Source organism: Micromys minutus (genome assembly GCF_963924665.1).
Source record: "Micromys minutus genome assembly, chromosome: 19".
Lineage (NCBI taxonomy): Eukaryota > Metazoa > Chordata > Mammalia > Rodentia > Muridae > Micromys > Micromys minutus.
In genome coordinates, this window is record NC_137954.1 from 36104236 (window position 1) to 36130257 (window position 26022).

At 47.1% G+C, this 26022-nt stretch overlaps 1 protein-coding gene across 1 annotated transcript in view; it reads left to right on the plus strand.

The window, feature by feature from the left end:
• Positions 1–23263, plus strand: part of INPP5D (inositol polyphosphate-5-phosphatase D) — a 96650-nt gene extending 73387 nt beyond the window's left edge. The window contains exons 14-27 of the mRNA XM_080932838.1: positions 418–514; positions 1016–1154; positions 2505–2613; positions 2760–2848; positions 4289–4370; positions 7674–7763; positions 10060–10173; positions 11498–11580; positions 12656–12743; positions 13613–13762; positions 14785–14881; positions 16642–16917; positions 20599–21193; positions 22196–23263. Of these exons, the coding sequence (XP_080788964.1) occupies positions 418–514; positions 1016–1154; positions 2505–2613; positions 2760–2848; positions 4289–4370; positions 7674–7763; positions 10060–10173; positions 11498–11580; positions 12656–12743; positions 13613–13762; positions 14785–14881; positions 16642–16917; positions 20599–21193; positions 22196–22198 (2012 nt within the window). The 3' untranslated portion in view covers positions 22199–23263. The remainder of the gene's footprint in view (positions 1–417; positions 515–1015; positions 1155–2504; positions 2614–2759; positions 2849–4288; positions 4371–7673; positions 7764–10059; positions 10174–11497; positions 11581–12655; positions 12744–13612; positions 13763–14784; positions 14882–16641; positions 16918–20598; positions 21194–22195) is intronic.
• The last annotated feature ends 2759 nt before the right edge of the window (positions 23264–26022 follow it).

Below are 26022 nucleotides of genomic sequence, written 5' to 3' on the forward strand. Positions count from 1 at the left end.
GTCTCGTCCTTCTATGTGGGTATGCATGCACGTGTGTGTATCTGGAGTGAATGTGATGGATCCCACACAGGACTGGACCCTGAGTAGAGATCCACTCACTCAGTTGGTGGAGGGTCACCCCCCCAAATCCCGAGGGTCCAGGCTGCTCCAGTCCTTGTCCTCCTCTGCTCAGTGCTGTGGCCCCAAACATCCCCATACCCAGAAATAGATGACAGCATCCTCCTTCCTCTCTCCTATATAGAAAATCACAAGGCTGCTGCCACCTGCCTGTTGCTGGCATGTCCCAGCCTACCACCTACCTGCTTTCCTTAGTCTCTTTGCTAACAGCATTAGTGCCCTTTACCTCACCTCAACTTTGAACCCCTTGACAAGCCTTCCTGGCTGACATTCTGCTTCTTTTCTTTCTTCCTCCCTTAGGAAACAAGGGAGCTGTGGGAGTGTCCTTCATGTTCAATGGAACCTCCTTGGGGTTCGTCAACAGCCACTTGACCTCTGGAAGTGAAAAAAAACTCAGGTAATGGGAGCCATTCCTTCCACATTCCCAGACAGCCTTATCCTCGCACAACCTGACGCTTGCCCACCCTCAAGATTTTCTGAACCTCTGCTATCTGAGCAAAGACAACCTCAGCATAGTAGAGACCTCATGTGTAAGTGACTCTTGTCTAGAGGACAGAAAACATCGATGTCATTAACCTAGTAGGCCCCTCGAGCCTGGTCTGTTTCTAAAGAAAAATACTCCTCAGGAGCATCCTATAGCTCAAAGCTCATTTTGCCTGCAGGTAGCTCTGTCATGACCATAGGCAGCTAACACATTTGCTGATGTGTTTCTTGATGGGTAGATTCCCGCATGGGATCTAGACTCTGTGTTCCCAGTTGGGTTTCCAAGGCACACTCACTGGGACAGAGCTGGAGTCTACATCTCTGTTTCCCACTGGTGGCCTCTGACTTCCTACCATCAGAGCAAGGACAGTACCTATGCTAGACACGCTAGATTAACCTTGTTTTCCTGAATTAGGCGAAATCAAAACTATATGAATATCCTGCGGTTCCTGGCCCTGGGAGACAAGAAGCTAAGCCCATTTAACATCACCCACCGCTTCACCCACCTCTTCTGGCTTGGAGATCTCAACTACCGTGTGGAGCTGCCCACCTGGGTAAGGAGACTCCACCTTGGGTAGAGCCATAGGGGACAGAGGCTTTCAGAAGTCAGCTGTGGACAGAAAATCAGAGACTCATGAACACTCAGAACCAGGCTTAGGTAGCAGCTCCTCTCCGGGACTCAATACAGCTCCAGTCATGGAACCTCTTGCCTTTCTTTACAGTTCCCTTCTGCTTATATCTGCTTTGCCCTAGGACTTCTATGGCCACCCCTAATCACTGTCACAGTCTCTCCAGTCTGCCAGCCAGCCAGCAGCTGCTGGGCTTAGTTAGACGCACAGGCATCTTAGGGGACCAACTCACTTATCTCAACAAATCATGGGGTCACTGGTGGATCTCAGACATTGCTTGTCTGCCTACAGGAAGGGGACCAGCAGTTGTGACCACAGGATGAGTCTAGAACCCTCAGAGCTGTTTTGCATGCTCATAAAAATTGAAGCAGGAGACAGCGTGGGGTGGAACAGTGAGCGCCCTTCTGTCTCGAAACCAGAGTTAGCAGCCTGTTTCCCTCCCACTGAGGGACTTTAATGTATTCCCACACTCGAGCCCTGTGAGGGACAAAGGAAGCAAAGCAAAAGCTGACCCTGTTTTATAGTCAAGCACACAGAGAGGCTAGGAAAACCGCTGAGAGGAGATTGCACATCACTCATAGTTGAGGTTGAACCTCAAATGTCCCTTTATCACAAGCACCTCTCCATAGGGCCCATGTCCCTCAGCCTCTCTCTGCCTCCAGCCACCATCACAGCTCTGCCGCTCATCATACCTTCCTCTCTAGTGACCCCCCCCCAGGTGACATCTTTCCTCCCTGGGAATGAGCAGGCAGGTGGGAGCATGAGGAGTTTACATCCTGAGCCCCCTGGGGAGGGGCTGCCACAGCACTCACCTGGGCAGGAGCCCAGAGCTTGGCTCAAAGAGAACTGCTAGAGCCCAAGGCCTGGGTATCCCCAATCCTGCAGTACCGCACCAATTCTTGCAATTAGGGTGGGTGGTCTCAGGGTGATGCTCAGAGCCAGGAGTTCTATCATCACTAGTGGATTTACCACTGGATATCCTTGCTCCCACAGAAAGAGCCAGAGAAAGCGAAGGAGTACCACCTGCCTCGTGAAATATTGCTAGCAATGGTGTTTAAAGGCCAGTGTACAAAAAAACAACAGATCCACATGCAAATGTGGGCTAGCCGGTAGCTAGTGATAGTGATGATACAGCTCTTCCAGGTTTTGCTTATCTCCCTAAAGTGTTCATGCACCGGGAACCTGCATCCCAGACTGCTGGGTCCCGAGGCCCTGGTGTGGTCATTGGGAAATGTGGTGAGGGACAGGGTCTGACCTGGCGTGTGTCCATCCCAGGAGGCTGAGGCCATCGTCCAGAAGATCAAGCAGCAGCAGTATTCAGACCTTCTGGCCCACGACCAACTCCTCCAGGAGAGGAAGGAACAGAAGGTCTTCCTGCATTTTGGTGAGAGCACACTGTCTCTGCATTGCATCTTTTCCTGTCTTCTTCCCTGCACCTGAACATTCTGACCAAGGGAAGGGCTATGTCTGCAGAAGAGGAAAACTGGAGTTGTTAGGGAAGCCAAACTGAGGGCCCTGCATCTGTTTCAGAGGAGGAAGAGATCACCTTCGCCCCTACCTATCGATTCGAAAGACTGACACGGGACAAGTATGCCTACACGAAGCAGAAAGCAGCAGGGGTGAGTCCTCCCGGAAACAGCCCTCCCGCCCTGTCCTACTTCTGCCCAAGTCACTATTCCACAGTGGTCCCTAGAAGAAGGGAAGCATCCTATGTCACCAGACAACAGCAAAAACAAAAGTCGGAATGCACAGGCAGGGGCTGGAGTGTTCACTTAGTGTGCGAGAAGCTCTGGATTCTATCTCCAGGCATGGAACCACCCATCTCTGATCCCAGTACTCAGGAGATAGAAGCAGGTCATCCTTGACTACAGTGAGTTTGAGGCCAGTCTGTCTGAGCTGCACAAAACTTTGTCTCCAGAAAAGAAAAAAAAAAAAAGCTTTCATATGCTGACTTATATCTTGGAACGAAACTGCTACAACTTGTACGTTAAAACAAAGCTGAATTACTAATGGCCCTATTTTAACATGCTGAGAGAATTTTAAAGCATTGTTTCTTAACTACATACTAAGACTAATTTTATTTTGTTTTGTTTTGTTTTGTTGAGACAGGGTCTCACTAAGTAACCTTGGCTGTCCTGGAACTTATTATGTAGATCAGGTTGGCCTTGAACTCACAGAGATCCATTTACCACTGCTTTCTGAGTGCTGGGATTAAATGCATGCCTGGCTACTACTAAGGCTAATTTTACTTTTATTTGATGTGTACCAATGTTTTTACCTACATGAGCATCTGGTGAACTGCCATGTAGGTACTGGGAACCAAACCTGGGGCCTCTTGTGAGAACAACCACAGCTCTTAAGCACTGAGCCCTCTCCACAGCCCTTTTAAAAGACAAAAACAAACAAAAAACAAAGACACACACAGACAATTCTGTTAGCTAAGACTAAACAGGTGCCCACGAATCTGAGTGTGGTGGTGCACACTTGTAATCCCAACGCCTGGGAGCCTTAGCAGGAGGATCATAAACTCAAGATCAGCCTGGACTACTTGGCTGGACTCGGAAACGCCACCAGCAAAACTGCTTTCTTTGTTTCACGACTTAGACTTTCAGAACATTATAATTCTCCATAGATAAAGCCACAGGCCAAAGTGAACTGATCACAAAGCGACAATTACTATATCAATAAGGCCACGCCTGCTGAAAGGACAGTGATTGCAGAATGATGCAATAAAATACTCTTGTGGAGTACCTGGGTTCGGTTCCCGGCACCTACACGACTGCTCACAAAAAACTGTAACCCCAACTCCAGGGGATCTAACCCTCTTTTCTGGATTCTGTGGGCACTGCACACATATGTTACACATACATATATGCAGGCAAAGCACTCACACACATAAATCAAGTATATTTTAAATAGTTGGGTGCTACCTGAGGGTAAATTACCCAAAGAACCGACAGATGAATTTGATGATGGCGGATGTCCTCATTGTGGTTTTGTTTTTACTAATAACCGTGAGAGTAGCACACGTGCTCTAAAACTGTAATGTCGTGTTGCAGATGAAGTACAACTTGCCGTCCTGGTGTGACCGAGTCCTCTGGAAGTCTTACCCACTGGTGCATGTGGTCTGTCAGTCCTATGGTGAGTGGAACACTGCAGGTTACAGTCTAAGTTTTGAGTTCTGAGGACAGTGGCACGCTGAGGGGCTTCAGCCTGTTTGTCCATAAGATGGGAGAGCTCTGTGGAGCCCTAATCAAGTATCCTGAAAGAGTTGATGCATCTCTGTACCCCTTGGGCTGCAATGTAATAATTCCTGCTCAGAGAGACACTTGAATTAGAAAGTACCCTTTTTTGTTTTGTTTTTGTTTATCAAGACAGAGTTTCTCTGTGTAGCCCTGGCTGTCCTGAAACTCGCTCTGTAGGCCACACTGGCCTCAAACTCAGATTTGCCTGGCTCTGACTCTCTAGGGCTGGGATTAAAGGTGTGTACCGCTACTGCCCAGCTTTATAAAGCACTTTTAACTGTAGCTTTTTTTCTTTTAATGTGCTCTGATCAAATCCACCCCCCACTTCCTCCCCTCCAAGTACTCTCCCACCCCTTTCAGCACTTCACCCTCCAAACTTTATAGTCTGCCCCCCCAACTAACTTAGTTCTGTACTGTTAGTGCTGTCTGTACGTGTGTGGGTACAGCAGTGCCTATTGGAACATGGATAACCTTTTAGGAACCAAATCCCTGAAGATAATCCTGTCCTTGCCTAGCAGCCATCAATTGTCAGTAGCTCCTTAGGTAGGGGTGGGACTTCATGAACCCCTCTCTCATCAGTGCTGAGATTTGGGCTGGCTTGATCTTGTATGGGTCCTGTACATGCAGTCACAGCTGTCTGGATTTGCTCTGCTATTTAGCAAATGTTTCGCTGCGTGTATCTACTGCCTCTGGCTCTTACAGTCTCTCTACTGCCTCTTCTGTAATGACCCCTGAGCTTTGGAGGAAGAGGGTGTGGTATATATGTCCCATTTAGAACTGAACACTCTAAGCTTTTTCTCTGCGTGGTGACTAATTGTGGGTCTCTGTGTTAATCTTCATCTACTGCAAAAGGAAGCTTCTCTAATGAAGGCTAAGAGATGTACTAATCTATGAGTATAAAGATAATAACTTAAAGGACAATATACTACCATATTTATTTAGCAAAATAATAGTAGTAAGTAAAATAAAATACCATATTTATTTAGCAAAATAAAAGTAAGTAAGTAAAGCCTGGGGCCCAAGCAGTCAGAGTTTGTGGCCCGGTTAATAGGAACAGACATGAGTTCTGTCTCATGAGGTGGGCTTTGGGTCCAATCAGAAAGTAACTGGTTTCTCTCATGATATTTGTGCCACTGTTCCACTAGCAGGCATTTCTTGCCAGGCCAGTTGTTACTGTTGCTTGCAGGATTCACAGATGGGTAAGGTTGTTGAATATTTCCTCCCTAATATCATAAATAGGACCTTCTGTTGTTTTGTTTTTTTTTTTAAGAGAACCAGATTGAGTTTGAGTCATATAAAAGTGATAGTTTACCAGGTGTAAAACTGGCAACTACCAGTATTCACATAGTTCATTAAGTATGTCCATGTAGATTTGGAGATGCCTAAGAGTATTTCACTGCGAGGCTGGAGATATAGTTCATCAGGTAAGAGCACTTGCTGGTCTCACAGAGGACCTGAATTTGGTTCCCAACACACTCACTGAGTAGCTCACAACTACCTGGAATTTCAGCTCTAGAGGATCCAACTCTCTCTTCTAAAGCCACCTGGAACATCTGCATGCACACACTCACTCAGACATACACACACATACACACACACACACACAGAGACACACACACACATACACATGCATGCACACACACACACAGACACACACAGACACACACATACACACACACATACAGACACACACACACATACACACACACACACACATACACATGCATGCACACACACACACACACACACACACAGACAGATAGACACACACACACACACACACACACACACACTCGAGAGATTTAAAGGACAAAAGGAAATCTTAAAAAACAAATCACAAATTTCCAGGCAATGGCACTCAACCCTCAGGAATTCATGACCCATGCCTGTCCAGCTGAGCCTTCATGCCTGCCTACCCCTGAGAGTAAGGAAATAGGTTGGGGGAATCTTGCCACTGACTAGCACCCACCTTATGGTCCCCACCCTCTCTGGAGACGATTCAATCTGATCCCACAGATGAAGGTGGTTTCTGTTCCCTTCATCTGTATGTGTCTGCTGTTGCCCTGAGCTCTGTCTCCCGGAAGTGACCTCACTAGATAAACCTCATATAGCACCTTTAGATGTGTGGCACAGAAGCATCTCTTACACTCACAGCCTTGGCCAAGGCATGGTTCTGCCTTCAGAACTGAAAGTGGGGCAGGAGCTATATATCGCTCAGGGGTAGAGTATTTTTTCTGCCATGCATAAGGTCCTGGCTTCCATCCCTAGTACTTCCCAAACTAAACGAGCCAACCAAACAAAAATACCAGAAAGAACCCATCCTTTACCAGGACTCCTCCCTCAAGTGTTTCCTGCTTCCTTCCCACCTACGCCTGATCTCTCCATCCCTGTGACCCTCTTACCAGCACTACAGAGTCAGTCACATGAATATCTACTCCCCAAATTCTGCAGCCCTGAGGGCCTTCTCAATTTCTGTCTCAGAAAATCCTGCCAACTATCTCCGTCAGTCAGCTGCCTCAGCAGAGGCCCAAGTGATAGAGACTCACAGAAGTGCCACTCTCTTTAGACACCAGCTTTGGCCTTCAGCACTGCTCCACAGTGCAGGTTTTAAGAAAGGAAAACGAGTTGGATCAGGAAGTGGCAACTAAGACCGAGGAGGTTATACATCACACGCATTCCCGATGTGTGAGAGGCAAAAAGGGAAACTAACCTTACATGTAGGGCTGTGCTATCTTCCTCAGAAAGACTGAAAATTTTACTAATATTCTTTTGAGTGCCAGAGGACACAGCAGAAGAGTTTAAGGAGTTGAACATAGAGAAGGCCAAGAAGTTGGGGAAAGAAAAGAGAATTTATATCTAGAAAGGGGGACCTGGGTTTTTTCCAAGTGCTACATAATTGAGTGTATCAGCTGTCTATCACTGCAGAACAAATGTCTAAATCCCAGTTCTTAAAACACTGAGTCCTATGCTCACAATCCTCCAGGCTGGACTGAATTTGGACAGCTCATTTCTTCTCTTTGGTGTCAGCTAGACAAACTGAGGTACTTGATCAGATCTGGGGTTGGCTGACTGTCAGCAAGGGTGATGGCGACGCCCAGGAGGCAAGTTCAGGCAGCTTGTCCCTGCTGTGAGTTCGTCATTCACACCTTGATCAGGTCTTCTCTATCCCTGCTGAGAAATGCCTGTCTCTCCCTTGCAGGCAGTACCAGTGACATCATGACAAGTGACCACAGTCCTGTCTTTGCCACATTTGAAGCAGGAGTCACATCGCAATTCGTCTCCAAGAATGGTAACCAGTGGGCAGTGTCAGCTTTTCTTGGTTTCCTCAAAGACAGGGGGGCAGGGCTAGGGCATTTATCATCTGGTTGCAGCTACCAATTGTCTGTGTTAGATGTAGGCCCATCCTTTCCTTCCCACAGGCCCATGGTTTGCCCTACCTGATCTCTTCATGTTCAGGCCACATCACAATTTCAGTCCAGAGAACCTTCTTGTGAAACCCATTTGGTATAGTGAAAAGGAGGAGGTCATAAATTAGTATTTACCAAGGCATGGGTGGTCTAATACCCAAGAAGATTCTTGACTGAGGAGACATGGGTGAATGTTATCATATATAATAACTATATATATGTATATATATATATATATATATATATATATATATATATATATATATATATATATGTTGTATATATGTTGTATATAACTATATATGTGTGTGTGTGTGTGTAGACATGTATATGTATGTATATATTAGTGTGTTTTAAGTATGTCTCTTCTGGATACACAGGTACTTCAAGTTTTTCCCAGTTATAGCATGTCTTATTTAATTTCATCTAAGTTTAAAAATGGACTCTAATTAAAGAAAATATTAATCCAGTGTTAGTGTGGGCGCATAGTAGGTTGAGATGGTGAAAGCTATGGTGGTGGGATGTGATGAAGGATTGGGGGCAAACTAGAATAAACTCGTGGTTCGCATCACAGGTATTGTTGCAAATTGCCCAGCCTAGCCCTGGCTGCTGAGCTTGTCTTTTTGTAGCAATGACTGGGTGTGCCTATTAACAAGTCCATCCAGTCCTGTCTTAAGTGACCAGGAAGCCATTCGGTCAACTCCTCTACCCACTCCTTACTTCTAAGCAGCAGATAACTGATTTAAGTATTCTGGGTGTGGAGAGCCCAAATACAGACAGAAAACAACTATCTCACTGTGGCCTCTGGGCTGAGGGATGTAGATGAAGCCAAACCACTGTCTTTCCTCCCATTGGGTCAAATGTCTGTGGATCTTTTGTGACCTCCCTTTTCCACCCAGGTCTTCACATATGCCCTGTCTGCTTCCTACATCTGGCCGCCTTTGTGGCCTTTAGGCTCCACCCCCTCCTGCTTGCACCCATCTCCCCTTTCTCTGAGTTCTCCAGCATTGGAAGAGTAGCCTCTGTCACCTCCCCCTTGGTTTCCTTCTACTGGGACTCAGTACACAGCAGATGCTTGAAAATATCAGTCTCCAGTGTTGAGCTTTGATAACATTTGTCTAAGCAGAATCTGGCCAAGGTGATGTGGGGTTTAGGAGAGAAAGAAGGCTGACAGGCATGGTAAGTTGCTCTCAAATGGCTTAGAATATATATGGAAGGATAGAATACTTACTTAAAATCAGTTCAAGATTGGTGTAGAGGTGCATACCTTCAGTGCTAGCACTCAGGAGGCAGAGGCAGCAGGCTCAGAAGTTCATTTTGAGTCTGACTTAACTACACAGAGTTTGAGACCTCTTTGGGGTATATATAACACCCTGTCCTACAAAACAGAAACAATGGTAAAATACCAGATGTCATGTAAATAAAATAAATGTCAACTAAATTAACAGTTATAACTGTGTTAGCTGACGGTCAATGAGTCCCAGATTCCAGATTAGGAACTAGTCATGACTGTGTCTGAGGAAGTAAGGACAGGTCTCCCTAGCTGTGGACTCAAAACAGCATATTTGGGTGTTGAGTCTCTAAGTCTCTGTGTGAACTCTCTGTCAGAACTGGGGAAAATCTGGGTGTCCATGCCTTTAACCCTAGCAATTGAGAGCTTAAGAAGTTGATGCAGGAGGATCACAAGTTTAAGGCCAGCCTTGGCTTCATAGTGAATTCCAGGCAAGCCTAGACTATATAGAAAAAAGAGGGAGAGAGGGAGGGAGGGCAGAAGGAGGGAGGAGGAGGGAAAGAGACAGAGAAAGATATAGACACACACACACAAAGAGAAAGGGGGGGTGGAGGATGGGCCACGTAGATTGTTGGCAAAACTGAGATCATATCCATATCTTGGATCCTTGCTGCCTTTACTCTTTCTGATCTGCACCCTACATGGCCAACTTGTGGCAGATCAGAGAAGCTGTGGCTGTTAACAGAGCTGCTGAGCAGGGGTGCTGAGGTCATGAAGCCTTCCTTTAAGGCAAATCTCTCCTTCCAACCTGGACATTTCCCATCTGTGGGTCCTCAGAGGGAGCCCAGCATAGTGGGTGTACACACAGAGGAAAAACCCAGAGAGAAGCTAGAACCTCCATTTTCAGGCACAGTATACAAATAAATCCCCAGTCTCCCATGTTCCAGGTCCTGGCACTGTGGACAGCCAAGGGCAGATCGAGTTTCTTGCATGCTATGCCATGCTGAAGACCAAGTCCCAGACTAAGTTCTACTTGGAGTTCCATTCGAGCTGCTTAGAGAGTAAGTGCCTTGTGAACTACCCTTTAGGGGGGAGTGTCTTTCACATAAGTTCCTTTTTATTAATGGTTGGCCCCTCACCCAGTTCTCTCTCTCTTTCTCTCTCTCTCTCTCTCTCTCTCTCTCTCTCTCTCTCTCTCTCTCTCTCTCTCTCTGATGAAAATCCATGGATGGACCTCAATGGGTTCAGCCAAGGTGGGGAACCTATGTGGCTACCCAGTAGCAATGATGTCCCTTCCCCATTCCTGTGGTCGGTTCTTCTACTGTCTCAGCCCTAGAGATAGGGGCAGCCACTGGTGTCCCTCTGTCCCCTCCGTCCCTCCTGTCCACATTCTCTAGGCAGACTCTTACCCACTTGAGTTTCTACCAAGCTGGGGTCTCACTCTGGGCAAAGTTCCAGAATGCTGAAGATTAGACAGGGCCTAAACAGCTGCTACTGCCTGCTTGCTGTTACCCTGGACCCCCTTGCCCTTTCTGTATTGTAGCACTTGCGTTGTGGGGCTCACTGTGACTGGGGGCAAGGTGGAGATGGACAGTCTGTTTCAGGTGGCAATGTTGAGCACCCACCATGCTTATGAAAGATCCTTTCTATATAACATCCCCAGCCATACTGTCTGAGACTCCCATGAACTATATGCTTTCTAAGTCTCCCTGAGATAGTTTGAAGACTGATGGGGGAAGTGTAGGAACCAACTCTGCAAATAGAGGCACAGACCGCCTGCTTGTAGAGCCCAGGAGAGCTACCAGCCAGGATCCTTCCCCCTCACACCTTTTTCTACTTTCCTTCAACCCATCCCAGCCCTTCCTGGACACCATAACATCCTGAAGCCTCCGGCTCAGCAGCCAGGGTCAAAACAGTTCCAATGGGAATGAGGGGCTTTGTGTGGGTGTTTTTAATAAACTATCGAGACATTTGCATAGATTTCTATGGAAACAGCATATTAGGAGGCTTAAATTAGAATTTCAAAAGGCTGCTATCTTGAGTGGCGTGGGAAGTGGGATGAGCTGTCATGCTTCCCAATCTTCCTGCCTGTGGTGTGATGACTTCTTTGTCGCCTGGGATGTTGCAAAGAAGAGTCAAAAAGAAGGGGGGAATTTCTTTGATTTTTTTTTTCCTAAAAATAATTAGACTGTGTTGGCAAATGACCATCCTTCGAACAAAAACAGAATCCCCAGAAAGCCTGACTCCTAAATGGTTCAGAGGCCTCAGAGACTGAGAAGAGAAAGACCAGCTTCTGTGGTCCAAGGAAGGCGACCCTTGGAGTCTTTTCTGTCTGTCTGGTTCTCTCTCTGTGGTCTGCAAACCCAGCTTCTTACCCTCTAACAGGTTTTGTCAAGAGTCAAGAAGGAGAAAATGAAGAGGGAAGTGAAGGAGAGCTGGTGGTGCGGTTTGGAGAGACTCTTCCCAAGGTAACACAGGAAGAATGTGCCTGGGCCAGAGGGCTGCCACAGTGCAGGCTAGAGTGCAGCTGCCGCAGGTCTGTCCAGAGTGCAGCTGTGGCAGGCCCGTCCAGATTGTAGCCATCCCAGATCAAGGTCAAAGAGACCAGCTCAGATATTGTTGTCACGTGACTTAGGGCAAACTTATCATCATGGACAAATGACGTCAATGTTCCTAAGTGGTTTTCAGCCCTGCTGTGCCCACTCCCCTTCGGTTATTACCTACTTGATGCTCGCAGCGCTTGAGATTGAATCGAAACCTCTGCAGGCACTAAGCAAGCACCCAACCATTGAGCTATGCCCCTGATATGCCTGACTGCTTTTTAGCAGCAGGAAGTTGAGGACAGTGCTGATGTTCAGGAATCCGCCACTCACCAAGCCACACCTCTAGCAAACCACAGGATATTTCAAGTCCAGCTGAAGGCCTTTGGCAAGGAGACACACTTCCCCAGATGGGGAGCAGGTCTAGGTGCAGCTCCTTCAATGCAGCTGTAGACTTTGGAGGGGCAGTAGGAGAAGGATGGAACCTGGCTGCTGGTCCTTCCCTTGGCCTCTGGGATATGCGAAGAAGGGAAGGAAGAATGGAGACAATGGAAAGAGGGACCTGGAAGCTCAACCCAGTTTAGGAGATGGGAGTGGGGCAGGGAAGAAAATTATCCCTCACTTGGCTGAGCAATAGGGTCCACCTGCTCTCTTGGGCATGGAGAACCAAGACCTGAGTCTGCTCGAAAGAATATATTCAGTTTCGTTTTTTATGTGTATTTTTGGTAAGGTTTATCTATTTATTTTATAATATGAGAGCTCTATCTGCATGTGCATCTGTATGCCAGAAGAGGGCATTAGATTCCATTATAGATGGTTATGAGCCACAGTGGTATGGTTGCTGGGAATTGAACTCAGGACTTCTAGAAGAGCAGCCAGTACTCTTAACCACTAAGCCTCTCTTCAACTCTTCTGATGTATTCAAACCCCAAGATTATGACCCTCATTTACCTGTCCTTACCTGCCCCCACCTGTGGATTCTAATCTGGTGTCTCCTCTGCAGCTAAAGCCCATTATCTCTGACCCTGAATACTTACTGGACCAGCACATCCTGATCAGCATTAAATCCTCTGACAGTGACGAATCCTACGGTAAGCATTTCAGGTCAGGGACCTTACCTGCCCATTAGCCTCAGCCTCTGAAGTGAGGGTGATGGTGGCTCAGCCTTCCAAGAAAGCCTGTCTGCCACCGCCCATTATACCCTGATGCCACCTCTTCCTCTGTCCCAAAGGGACTTTTCCTAGTGGGTTACCATCCCTGCTCCTTACCACTTCTGGGAGCTGCTGCCAGCAACCTCCCACTTAGCCTTGCTGAGCGAGCTGCAGATACTTTGTAATTTAATCTTGGCCTGAAGAGGCAGGTTCGGTTCCCCAGTGAGTAAATAGGTAAACTGAGGCTCATAGAGGTCAAGTGACACACCCAGGTCACACAGGTGGTCTTCTCTGAGCTATGACTTGCACCCGAGTCTGCCTATGCCACCGTGCCTCTCGTTTGTCTCCTAGACCCAGGTGCAGAACAATAGCCCCTCCCTGCTGCCTGGCCAGCTCTCCAGTCTACCTCCTTTTCCCTTCAGACTTTCCCTTATATAGAAGTTGTAGACCGACTTACACTCTTACCCGCTTATCTGATTTTGTTGATTTCTTGTACTGTTTCAAACCTTGGGGAAGTTAGTGTTCTCTATAACCATCAGATTAACATTTAATACCATTTCTCTGGTGGATTTTCTAGGTTTTAATTTTTTTCTCCCAACATGGATCTATATATAGCTCTTTTCTCCTTTGAGGCTTCAGACATTTGCCCCAAATTGCTAAGGCATCGATCAAAAGGGTTTATTAGTAATCCCTGTCTGGCCACTTGCTTCAAGGAACTGTCCTCCCAGTGCTACAGCCATATCTCTGAGCATGCTCTGTATCCATCTCGTGCCAAGATGTCATGTTGATGTTGTCTCTCCTCTCCCCAGGTGAAGGCTGCATCGCCCTTCGTCTGGAGACCACAGAGACACCACTTCCCATTTACACACCTCTCACCCACCATGGGGAGATGACTGGCCACTTCAGGGGAGAGATTAAGCTGCAGACCTCCCAGGGCAAGATGAGGGAGAAGCTCTATGGTAGGCCAGCCTCCTCCCGCTTTCCCAGGGGCCACTACACTGAAGACATGTCCTTTCTCTTCGCAAAACTATCAAGTATCTGTGATCTGTGCCTTCAGAATAGAGCACGGTCGGAAAGTCTCTAGGGTAGCGTGGTGATAACAACTTGTAATTCTGGCCACTCAGGAGGCTGAGGCGAGAAGATCATGAGTTCAAGGCTAGCCTGGGTGACATAGTGAGGCAGTGTCTTTGATGAGAAGAAAGGAAGTCATCTCATTTGTCTCTCACAGCTGCCCTGTAAGCCAAATATGGTTATCGTACTTGGCAGGTGGAGAAACTAAGGCTGTTATTAGATAGGCTAAATGACTTGCTAAAGGTTGCAAACTCAGGCTAAGCCAAGGTTCACTCAGGGCCAAGCAGGAGTTGGTAGACACCGAGATTGCTTGCCTATTATGAAAATAGCAGGCAGAGGAACTCACAACATGGGGTCCCTCTTGCCAGGGAAGGCTCTATTGTACCAAGAGCCATTGCTTCTGTGCATGGGACACTCCTGTGCCCCATGAGAGATCTTTTCTCTAGCAGGATAGTGAGTCAAATATATAATGGGTCATCACCTAGCAACCACATGCCAAATTCAAAAATAACGTTGGGGTCCCTTTAAGCTGGTTTATAGAGGTCCTCATAAATAGATTAGCTTCATGTGAAATACTCTTATAGGGTAACCTAATGGTTGTTCTAAATATGTTTTAATCTGACAAGAAATGTTCGTTTTGTCCCTGGCTGAGCTAACAAGTTAGAAATCTTTCATGAAATAACAACGAGGTCATAAGTATCTGTTCTTCTCCTTCTGGACCCATGGCAGGCATCATTAAACAATCACTGAGCATAAGGATTTTGAAGCCTGAAAATCTTGCTTGAAATACCTCTCCCAGTAGCCATGATTTACTGTCTGGCTTTGGCCTGCAAATAGATACTACTTTGGCATTTCTAATCCATGTAGTGGCTGGGCTCTCACATGTTTTTTCCTGAACGTTGCCTTCTAGACTTTGTGAAGACAGAGAGGGATGAGTCCAGTGGAATGAAGTGCTTGAAGAACCTCACCAGCCATGACCCCATGAGGCAGTGGGAGCCTGCTGGCAGGTAGATGAAACTTGCTACAATTTACTACGACTAGCTGGGCTGTGTGAGCCAGAGCCCTGGAGAGGGTAAAGTGGGGCACAGGAAAAGCCAAGGTCAGAGGAGAAGAAATGCTGTGGTCCAGGGGAGCCACACTCCTACCTCAATTTCACATCCTGAGTTCAAATGCCCATCTCTGGGAGATCAAAGCCTTGGAGAACTTTTCCATGTAGGAAGAGTTCAGCTCCACCAGCCTTTAATGAACACCTAGCAGGAAGAAACCAATGTAAATACAGTATAGTCCATGGCCTACAGTCTTACCACTCACTAGTGGAAGGATGTGCAGTCCAGGAAGAAGGAGCTATAGATGACTGAATAATTCCAGGGCAAAAAGATTCCTTTCCTGTGTCCAGGGAGGACAGGAACATAAGTGGTCAAAAGTCCCCATCTGTGACTTTCTAGTTTCATTTCTGTTGCTGTGGCAAATACCCTGATTAAAAGGCAACATGGGAAGGAAAGGGATTATTAAATTTTCAAGTCCATGTTCCAGTCTATTTTTGTGGAAAGGTCAGGGCAGGAACCTAAAGTATCACATCAACAGTCAAGAGTAGAAAAAATAAACACATGCACCCTTGCTTGCTCTCAGTTAGCTTTCTTCACTCTTACACAGTTCAGGGTTTAGCCTAAGAAATGGTGCTGCCCACAGTGGGCTGGGTCTTCCTACATTAATTACAATGGAGACAAGTTTCTACAAACTACCTACAAGCCAAGCAAATCTGGTTAACTCCTCATAAAGACTCTCTGGTGATTCTAGATTGTGTTAAGAGGTTCAAACTAACCGGCACAGAGGGGTATAGTGGGACTTGCCTTTAATTTCAGAACTTAGGATGTAGAGACTGGCTATTCTCTGTGAGTTCAAGGCCAGCCTTTTCTACACTGAATTCCAGGATAATCAGAGCTACATAAAGAGACCCTGTTTCAAGAGACAAAACAAAACACCAACTAACCAACACAGTGACTAACAGGAAAGACTGAATTGAGAGTAATTCAGACATTCCAGTCTGTGTTCTTTCCTAATATCAGAATCACCTGTTTCCTGATGTGGACTTGTTGGTCCTCCTGAGATGGAACCCAGTGTGGAGCAAGGTTTGGTGTGTGACTACAATGGTTGCCTCACCTGGGACTGGACTGTCTCCTCCAGTTTTAAGACAACTGTCCTTAGCACCTCTAGCCTCTACCTCTGTGAACCCAGACTCGTTCTGCTGCTCTGATACCTTACACGGAATGTGCAAACCAACATGTTCCACGTGGACTGTCCCATCTGCCTGGGGAAATGTACTCTTGACCACTCCCCTGCCACAGCCCTGGACCTGCCAGGTTCTCCTTCTACTCTCCCCATGTGCTGACTTGTCTGCAGGGAACCATACAACAAGCCAGTCTCTACCCCTAACCGCGGGGCCTTAGCATGGACTTTTGCCTTTACACAGAGCATCCTCCTTTCTTTTTCCCTCTTCTGTATTTCATTTAAATCCAATTCACAGACAACCTTCAGCCAATCTTCTCCAGTCATGTTCTACCTAGTGGGTCTCAACCCTCCTTCTTGCCTCAACTCGCTCTATTGTTTCTCTTTACCGTAATACATACAAACACAAATGAGTGAATGAATTGTTGGGCCCCATAAATAGAGGTACTAAGAAGCTTAGGAAGCTGAGGAACATTTTCCTCAGGCTGGTCCCAACCAAGAAGAAAAGAGGCTTCAGTTGTGCCTCCATGTCTTCCTACAGGGTCCCTGCATGTGGTGTTTCTAGCCTCAATGAGATCATCAATCCAAACTACATTGGTATGGGGCCTTTTGGACAGCCCCTACATGGAAAACCAACCCTGTCCCCAGACCAGCAACTCACAGCCTGGAGTTATGACCAGCTACCCAAGGACTCCTCCCTGGGACCCGGGAGGGGAGAGGGTCCTCCAACCCCTCCCTCCCAACCACCTCTGTCACCAAAGAAGTTTTCATCCTCCACAGCCAACAGAGGTTCCAGTCCCAGGGTGCAAGAGACAAGGTGAGTGTCTTCTGAATTGTGTGTATGTGTGTATTTCTTTCTGCTCAAATGCACCCCCTGGGGGCTCCCGGGGATGATGGCCTGAAGAGGGCAGAGTTGTAGTAGGTTCTGTCCCACTACTTTGACTTCTGCTTATCTAAAACAGTTGGTACAACTTGATTTTTTTTTTTTTTTTTGAGTCAGAATACTTTATTGAAACAAGTTTGAGGGGCTGGGGAAATGATGGCTCAGTGGTTAAGAGCACTGGCTCAGATGGTTCAATTCATGACACCCACATGGCAGGTTCCAGGGGGTCTGGTGCCTTCATCTGGATTCCTACAAGGAAATGAACTCTGCTTAACAAGCACTGAGCACTTTCCTGCATGACAGCCAAACTGGAGAAACCAACCTGGTCATGCTGGCTCTGCTTAGATACAAGAAACTTCATTGAGGTAGCAATTGTTTGCAATTTAATGGCTAATAAATCTTACCCATGTTTACATACTTTGAGTCTTAGGGTGTCAAACCTAATCTCAGCTTCTGGGATACCCAGATCCAAGCAGCTGGAATTGACTCAGGTACGGCAGGAGTCCAGTGAGTGTGCCCACAGGAGACAACTTGATTTTAAAGTGGACTGGGTCGGGGCTTTCTAAGAAAGGCATCTTTTTCTAAAAACTGCATTTACTGACAAAGACACTTCTCAAACCAGTGAAGTTTATGTCATCCTCCCCTCCCTGGAGGGCTCAGTGGGAAAGAGGTGAGGATTTCTGAAGACATGCCATTGTCCACCCAAATCTCACTCTTTCTTTAAAAACAAGCATCCATGGTCTCATACATAACTATCTGGATCCTCCTGCTGGTGGCAAAGGGAAACATACATTGGGACTAGGAGCCCAAATGAAGGCAGAGCTGTCATCCTACAGATGGAGCTGGCCGGAACAGGTTTAGGAGTAAAGACCACCCAGCCCAAAGATGAAGTCCCTAAGCAGATATGGGAAACACTAGGTGGGAATCCCATTCCTACAGGATGACAGATAGCCAAGCAACATCCAGGACCCAGTAACAGTGACACAGATGTGTCTCCTCCCCAGCTGCCTTGAGCACTTTGTTGTAACACAGGCTCTTACATTTAGCTTCTTTTCTGAGTGCTGTTTCTTTTCTTCCCTCTTCAGAACTTCAGTTCCTTAGCAGAACTGACTCAGAGTGATCAGGAACCCATGCTGGGGCATCATCCACATGAAGTTCTCTTCCAGACCCTCTAAGTCAAATGCCTATTCAAGGCCTGACTGGGGATTCCTCTGGAAAGACACTGTACCGTAGCTGTTGCTAAACTAGCTAAAAGATGGAGGGCAGGTCCCTTAGCCAGATCTAAGTCTACTTCCTAGAAGCAAGGGAGAAATAGCATCAGTATCCTTCCCTGGGAATGAGAATCAAGATATTCATCCAGTAGGTACTAAGATACTTGTTTGACAAAGGAAGTCTCTCCAGAGACCCCATGAAGCAAAGCTAGAAACAGCCACAAAGGAAGTAGAAGTCCATGGAATGATCCTCAGAGGATCCCAAAGTAGAAGTCACTTTGTGCTTCACATGGTAAACAGAGCTCGGTGAGAACATGTTCCATCCAGCACCAGGTCACAGCATAGGGGTAGACATTTATCAGGGAGGTATCTACAGCACTAGACAATGGCCACCCATCCCAGGTTTCCCGAAGGTGCCCCAACATTGGCGTTTAAAAGTCCTATCTCCTGGAAAACACTTCAATCCTCGTTAGCTCGAACCACTGCGGTCTGAGGTCAAGGCTGCGTGCTGAGAAAGGAGACTGCTCAGGCCCTGGCCGACATCCATAGTCTTCTGCACAAGGACTGACTCTGTACCCTGGATAAGGCCTTGGTTTCCTGTTACCTGTACTCAAATACCCTTTTTTGACTAAAACTCATGAGTTTAATCTTTTTTTCCTAACCTCCCTCTAAGGATAGCAGGAGCACCCTGAACACTGCTGGAGGGAGCACTTTCTACCTTCCAACTCACTGGCTCTGGCCTCTGTCCTCTCCATATCTATAGTTGAGTGGATAGTCAGGTACCAAGTCTTGTAAGGTTTCTCTTAATTAAATACACACACACACACACACACACACACACACGGGGATGGGGGAAGTACTGTTTTCCTTGCTTCTATCCACTATAATGCCTCAGAAGCCAGAAGATCAGAGGCCAAAACAGGACATTGGATTCCCAAACACTGCAATTACATACAGTTGTGAGTCACTATGTAGATGCCGGGAATCGAACTTTGGTCCTTTGGAAGTAGAGCAAGCACTCTTAATCACTGAGCCATCTCTTCAGTTCCTGACCTTGTGTTTTTACTTTTTATCCAGCAACCTGTTTCATCTGAGACATTGTGATCGGGATACCTCTTTCCCATGCACACACCCCTTCCTGAGACTTGACCAGAGTCGGAGTCTCAGTGGATCCAAATGTTTAAGAGGTCCACAGAGAAGGGGTAGCTTTTGGCATTTGTCAAGGTCTCGCTATTTCTGGATATGTAATGGCTTTTAGTCTTTCCAGAAAATGAAAGACAGGCTGGTGAATTGTCTCAGTGGGTAAAGTTACTTGCCACCAAAACTGACCATCTAAGTTCAGTGCCTGGAACTAATGTAGTAGAAGACAGTTGTCCCTATGAGTTGTCCTCTGACTTCTACATGGCTTTTTCCTTTTTATTCAGTCTAGGGCTCCAGCGTATGGAATGGTGATGCCCACAGTGGGCAAGTCTTCCCACCTAATTATCTAATCAAGATAATCTTCCAGAGACTATCTTCCAGGTCATCCTAGATCTCATCAAGTTGATGACTGAGTTAAACTGTCACAAACACTATACCTCCCAGAGGCCTTCAGAAAGGAAGCTTTAAGCCCCTGAGAGGAATAATCTGACTATTGGTCCCTGAGCCCAGGGTTTGTTTTGTAGTACATGGCAGCTTTGCTCATGTACTACACATTTAAGTAGTAGCCTCCTATGTTACTCTACCAAATCTCCAGAGATAGCCCACCTTGCTCACGGATACTCTTGTTTAAACAGAATTAAAGTTGCCTCTGAGGACAGCATCTCTAACCCTTCTCTCTGAGACAGGATCTATCTATTATTTATTATGTATGGCTGTTTTGGAACTATGTTGACCAGGCTAGTGTCACAGGCCTGCCTGTCTCTGCCTCTCAAGTGCTGGAATTAAAAGTGTAAGCCACTACATTCAGCATTATCATATCTCATTATTGTGCTAATTAAAGTCATCACTTGTGGTGACACACAGAGGTAAGATATGTCGAAGAGGCCGAGGCAGGAGGATCATGAGGCCATCCTGGACCGTATCTTTAGCCCAGCATGGTGTTGCATGCCTTTAATCCCAGCACTTAGCCGACAGAGAGGCAGGTGGATCTGCCAGCTCTGTATCAGCCAGGGATACATAGTGGGTTGCTGTGTTTAAAAGGAAAAATTCTCGAGGCAAAATTCATGTAAAATTATCCCCTGGAAAATGAGTAATTTGTTGGCATTTCTGTACTGCATGCTATATGATTACTACTGTATCTAGTTCCAGAACATTTTTATTACCCCTAAATGAAACCCAGAGGCATGAAGCATCTACTCTCCATGTCCTGAGTTCTCAACATCGTTTCCTTTCTGTTTTCCTCTCATCTTCCCCATGGTTTCAGACCTGGTGATCTTGGAAAGGTGGAAACCTTACTACAGGAGAACCTGCTGTTGACGAAGCCCGAGATGTTTGAGAACCCACTGTATGGATCCGTGAGCTCCTTCCCTAAGCTGGTGCCCAGGAAAGAGCAGGAGTCTCCCAAGATGCTGCGGAAGGAGCCTCCGCCCTGTCCAGAGCCTGGAATCTCATCACCCAGCATCATGCTCCCCAAAGCCCAAGAGGTGGAGAACGTCAAGGTGACAGGCAAACAGGCCCCCGTGCCTGTCTTTGGCCCTACACCCCGGATCCGATCCTTTACCTGTTCCTCTTCTGCTGAGGGCAGAATGCCCAGTGGGGACAAGGGTCAAGGGAAGCCCAAGGCCTCTGCCAGTTCCCAAGCCCCAGTGCCAGCCAAGAGACCTGTCAAGCCTTCCAGGTCAGAAATGAGCCAGCAGACAACACCCATCCCAGCTCCTCGGCCACCCCTGCCAGTCAAGAGTCCTGCAGTCCTGCAGCTGCAGCATTCCAAAGGCAGAGACTACCGTGACAACACAGAACTCCCCCACCATGGCAAGCACCGCCATGAAGAGGGGCTGCTTGGCAGAACTGCCATGCAGGTATGTTGAGCTGTATGTATGTGTGTGTGCATGCATGAGTGTGTGTGTCCTGGGAAGTGCTCTCTGAAGAAGAGCTGAACCTGCGATTTGAACCTGGCATCTGTCCCTGTTACTGACTAGTCCTACAGGGTACCTGCAGTGATTCTTGAGAGAGACAGAACAGTTGACAAACTCCTACCCCTGAAGAGTAAGGGAGTCTAAGTCATTTATATTTTAGTCTTATCATCCTTAATTAAGGTATGCACTTAAAACATTCCTGGTATTTTAGAGACTTCAGACTGAGTATACCCTTCCTATAGATTTATTCTAGAGCAAAACTAACAATGATTTAAACACACATGCACAGTTGAGACTGAACATGATACTACATTGCTATAATCCCAGCACTCCGGACTTCTAGGGCAAGAGGACTGGGAGTTCAAGGTCAGCCTGGGCTAAATGGTGAGACAAGCAACAGCAGCAGTGAGAGCTGAGGCTATGGCTCAGTGTGGAGAACACAGGAAGACTCCATGAAGCCTCAGATGAATCTCCAGTACCACAACGAACAGACTCTAGACCTAGACTGCTGGCCACTCTACTAGTATATTTATTGCAGCACTGAGGGTCAAACTCAGGGCCTTACACTAGGCAGAAGCTGTACCACAGTCCTGTGTTGGATTTAAATCCCAAGTCTACACTGTATAGCTCAAAGCCTTTTTAAACTGTCAAAAGATACTATTAACGCTATCTGCGGCATACATTTATTGGGGAGAAATAGATTATGCCATATACTGCCATTATATGTTACTATTTTTACAGGTATCACTCATGTTTCGTAACTATATACAGCATATATCTATTTCATATGTTCTATGTGTTTATAACATATGCATGAATTAGCTTATAAGGCACTTAGGACAGTATGGCTCTTTCAAATTAGCCTGCTCTAACTTACAGCACTAGGGGTCAGATGAGGCCTGGAGGTAGCAAGGCCCTGATAGCCCTTTTGTTCTCATCTTACAGTGAAGTCCTTGGTGAACTGCTAGTGATGGGAGTCTGGAAGAACAGCAAAACGCAGATCTACGCCTCTCTCGGGACACCTCTTGGAGGACCTCCTGCTAGCTCTTCTTGCCTAGCTTCAAGTCCAAGGCTGTGTATTTTTTCAGGAAAGGGCCTCACTTCTCTGTGGTCCAAGGGGTGTGCTGGCTACCACACTGTGCAGCAGATGCTGAAGCTGACTGGGAAACACATGCTGCATGGGCAATAGACAGCCGCACCTGGCTCTCAGAACTTGGATTCCAGGGCCTTCTTCCAGTCGCCGTTTGAAAGAAAGGAACTGAGCTGCTCATCTGAGGGTGAAGATATAAATAATAATATTATTAATAATAATAACGGTCAGGTGCCATGTGCTGTGTTAAGTGCTTTATAAACATTTGTCAGGCTGGCCTCCAGAGCTGAGGTTCCAGTCAACCTGAACGCTATGCTCAGACCCACCAATCCCAAATTGGGGGTCCTGAGATGTTTAAACAAAGCATTAAAAAATCAGCAATCTCCTAGAGCTAGCCAGCTGGGCTCTACTGCAGGGACCTGAACAGTCTGCATGGCTAAATGGCACAAGGAGCCCAGCCCTGTCCAGCTTCAGAGATACAAGCTGCTTTAGCTGGGTTCCGTCACAGGCCTGAGCCTCCTGGTTTCTATTGGGTTTTGAGTCGGCCAGAGTCAGAGATCAGCTCCAACTTATCAGTGAGGAGATCTGGCCTCAATCTAAGCCAGCCACTTCAGACCCCTGCTGAGCCTATGGACCAATAAACACTCCCTGTGCCACTAAAGGTGGGCAGCTATCACTATATCCTGGGTTGGGCCAAACCTATCCCACCCCACCCCTGCACTTCTGATGTACCGAGGAGGAATCTCCACCATTGTTCCCAGTGGCTGCGATCACCAGACTGCTATCAGGGAAGGTGAGCCTTGGTCCCAGGCTCTCAAAATAGTGCAGCCTCTTCTTCCCAAGCTCTGTGGTGCAACCTTGTGTCCTTGGTTACCAGGAGACTGGGGGTGGGGGGGGAGTTGATGTCTTTCCTTGTCTTGCTTTTTGATATATCAGGATTAATGTAGGAAACTAGACCTAGATTATTCAGGAGAGCAGGTATATCCCCTGTGTGACCAATAAATTGTGACTTTCTAACTGGGCCTCCTGACTGTGTGGCATCTTCTTAATACCCAGGAATACAGTTCTTCCCTATGCTATAACTACTGCAGCTGAGAGTTCCTGATGGCCAGAAAAATAGTGTCTTCACCATGGAGACAGTCTGAAGTTGGGCATCGACATGGACAAGGGTGGACTTCACTCCTTTCATGCATATATCCGTGTGGGATTCCAGATGTCCTATAGCCAACCAACTCCCATAAGCATCCTCTGATACTGGCTGACCAACAGTTCTGATTATTCCAGGAATAATAGACTCATACAAACCATCCCTGGGATGTGGGTTTGAAGGATAGAGAATAGCCTCCGGCCCAAAGACCAGCACAAATACAGCTTGGTACTGCTTGCATAGTGCCACAGCCCAGGTCACCATTACTCCCACCTTAAGATATTCAGCGTCTCCTGCTCTGACCCCAGGCCTAGGCTGTAAATAGCTTCAGGGAGTAGCATCTTTGAGAGGCACTGAGTAAACCATTCACCACCTGCTATGGTCTGTGGACTGCTAGACTCAAAGCTGAGAATATTCCAGAACAGCTCCTCACCTCTGCTTAGGTGAATGTCTCTCCTACAGATTCACTACTTAGTCCCCATAGAGAGCTTCACCCCCATCTCCAGACCCCAGCATTCTGACACAGTAAACGAAAGTAGAGACACAACAGGAGATTCCTTGAAATTCCAGAGGAAAGACACAGGAAGTGTAAACATTCTCCACCCTGTGTTCCTCAGCTCCCTTGTCCTGGTATCCCACCCTGCGTCACAGTCCCTGCCACCCCAGAGCTGAGGATGAGGACTCGATTGCCTTTGTCTCATGGGATTCCTGCTACTACTGTGGGCTGTTCTGCTGTGAGGCGCCTGTAGCTGCTCATCCGCGGAGTAGCTATTTGCTCCTCCAGGTAGATATCCAGGTCTCCCTGTCACTTCTGCAGGCTAAAGGCGAAGCAGCAAAGTGGGACATGTGTGCGTCCTCTCCCTTCACCCTGAGCTCTGGTCCCCTCGACAGAATCTAGCTCTGTTTCAATTTCCTCCACAGTACAACTTGCTGTCCTAAGAGCCTAGCTTTGCATGTGGATGGTCAGCTGGGGCCCCCTGATGCCCAAAACTGGAAACACCACGATTAAAGTTTCATTCTTGTTCTCCTAGGCTCTCAGCTCCCTGGCCACTCCTCTGGACTCTGGGATAACACCATCTCCCAGGGCCCACTCTAGTTAGCTGCTTTTTTCCTAGCCATTCCATCCTACCCCCTCCCCCACCCTGCAACGCTCACTTCTCCCTTCTATGGCAGAGGAATGGGGAGCCAGATACTGCCCCCTGGCACTTGAGTTTTCTTCACTGAGCTCCACAACCAAGAAGGCAGGGCAGTTAACAAGCTTTGCAAACAAACTGCCCCACCCCTAAAATAACACTTCACCCCTAAAATTATAGATCAACAGTCACTTGTCTTTCCAGAAGTAAATTTGCCCTTCTCTTTGTGGCTATACAAAGCTGGTCAAAGCCCAGATTTCCTGTTACCATAATACGGTATCTGGAATGAATGTATCTGAATCTAATCTCTATACCACCAGTCCTAAGGGTGGTTGCCGTGGAACTAGGCACTGTACTCTTCCTCTGTCCAGCATTTTTTGTTGCCTTTCTGTGGCTTTCCAACCACCAATAGGAGGGAGCCAAGTGAGTCACTGAGCAAAGCTCTCTCCTACAGAAACCTTCCCTAACCCCAGCCTACCAGGTCTGTCTTTGCTTGTCCTTAAAATAGCTCCTCTCTCACTGCAAACTAATTTCCATGGAGACCCAGCTATGGAAAGACCTAGAAGCTTTCTATGAGGCAGTTAGCTCACTCTTAGCCTTCACTCCAACAGAGAGACCTTTTATGATGCAAATATCTGGTCTCACCCCCATATTTACCTACCCCCCTCCCAGGTCCCATTCTGGGAAAGCTGCCCTGCTTCACACAGGAACTCAGGCACATGAAGTCTGGGAACTGACAATATACATCTGCTTATTCTCTGGTTGGTGGGAGTTCTAAGCGGATCGTTTCTCTGTCAGCTCACAGATGACCCACTCACTGGTACAGCATTCTGGAGATCTTGGATTTGATATGCATAGTTAATGTTCTCCACCATCCATTCAAACACTGGGCCTGAGGAGACCACATGGCAGGACATGGCCACGGATGAGGGTCAGACAGAAAGGGGTTTAAATACCTTATTTTGAGTTTCCTGAAAATAGTCTTGAGCAAGCCCAGCAATCTGAGTTGGATTCCCAGAACACATGTCGAAAGCTGGGTGCAGCTCATGTATCTATAACCCCAGCACTCCTACCAAGAGGTAGAAAGAAGAGACAGGAGAATTGCCTAGAAACTCATGGGTCAGAAAGCATAGAGTATGTATGCATCACAGCAGCAGAAACAAGAGAGACCATGCCTCGACTAAACTGAAGGGGAGAACCAACTCCCAAAAGTTGTTCTCTAACCTACACACACACACACACACACAGAATCAAGTACACACACACACACACATACATCAAGTGTGTGCACACACAAGAATACACAAGAAGGAGGAGGTGAACAGGAAGAAGAAGAAGGAGGAGGAAGAGAGGGAGGAGGAGGAGGAGGAGGAGGAGGAGGAGGAGGAGGAGAAGAAGAAGA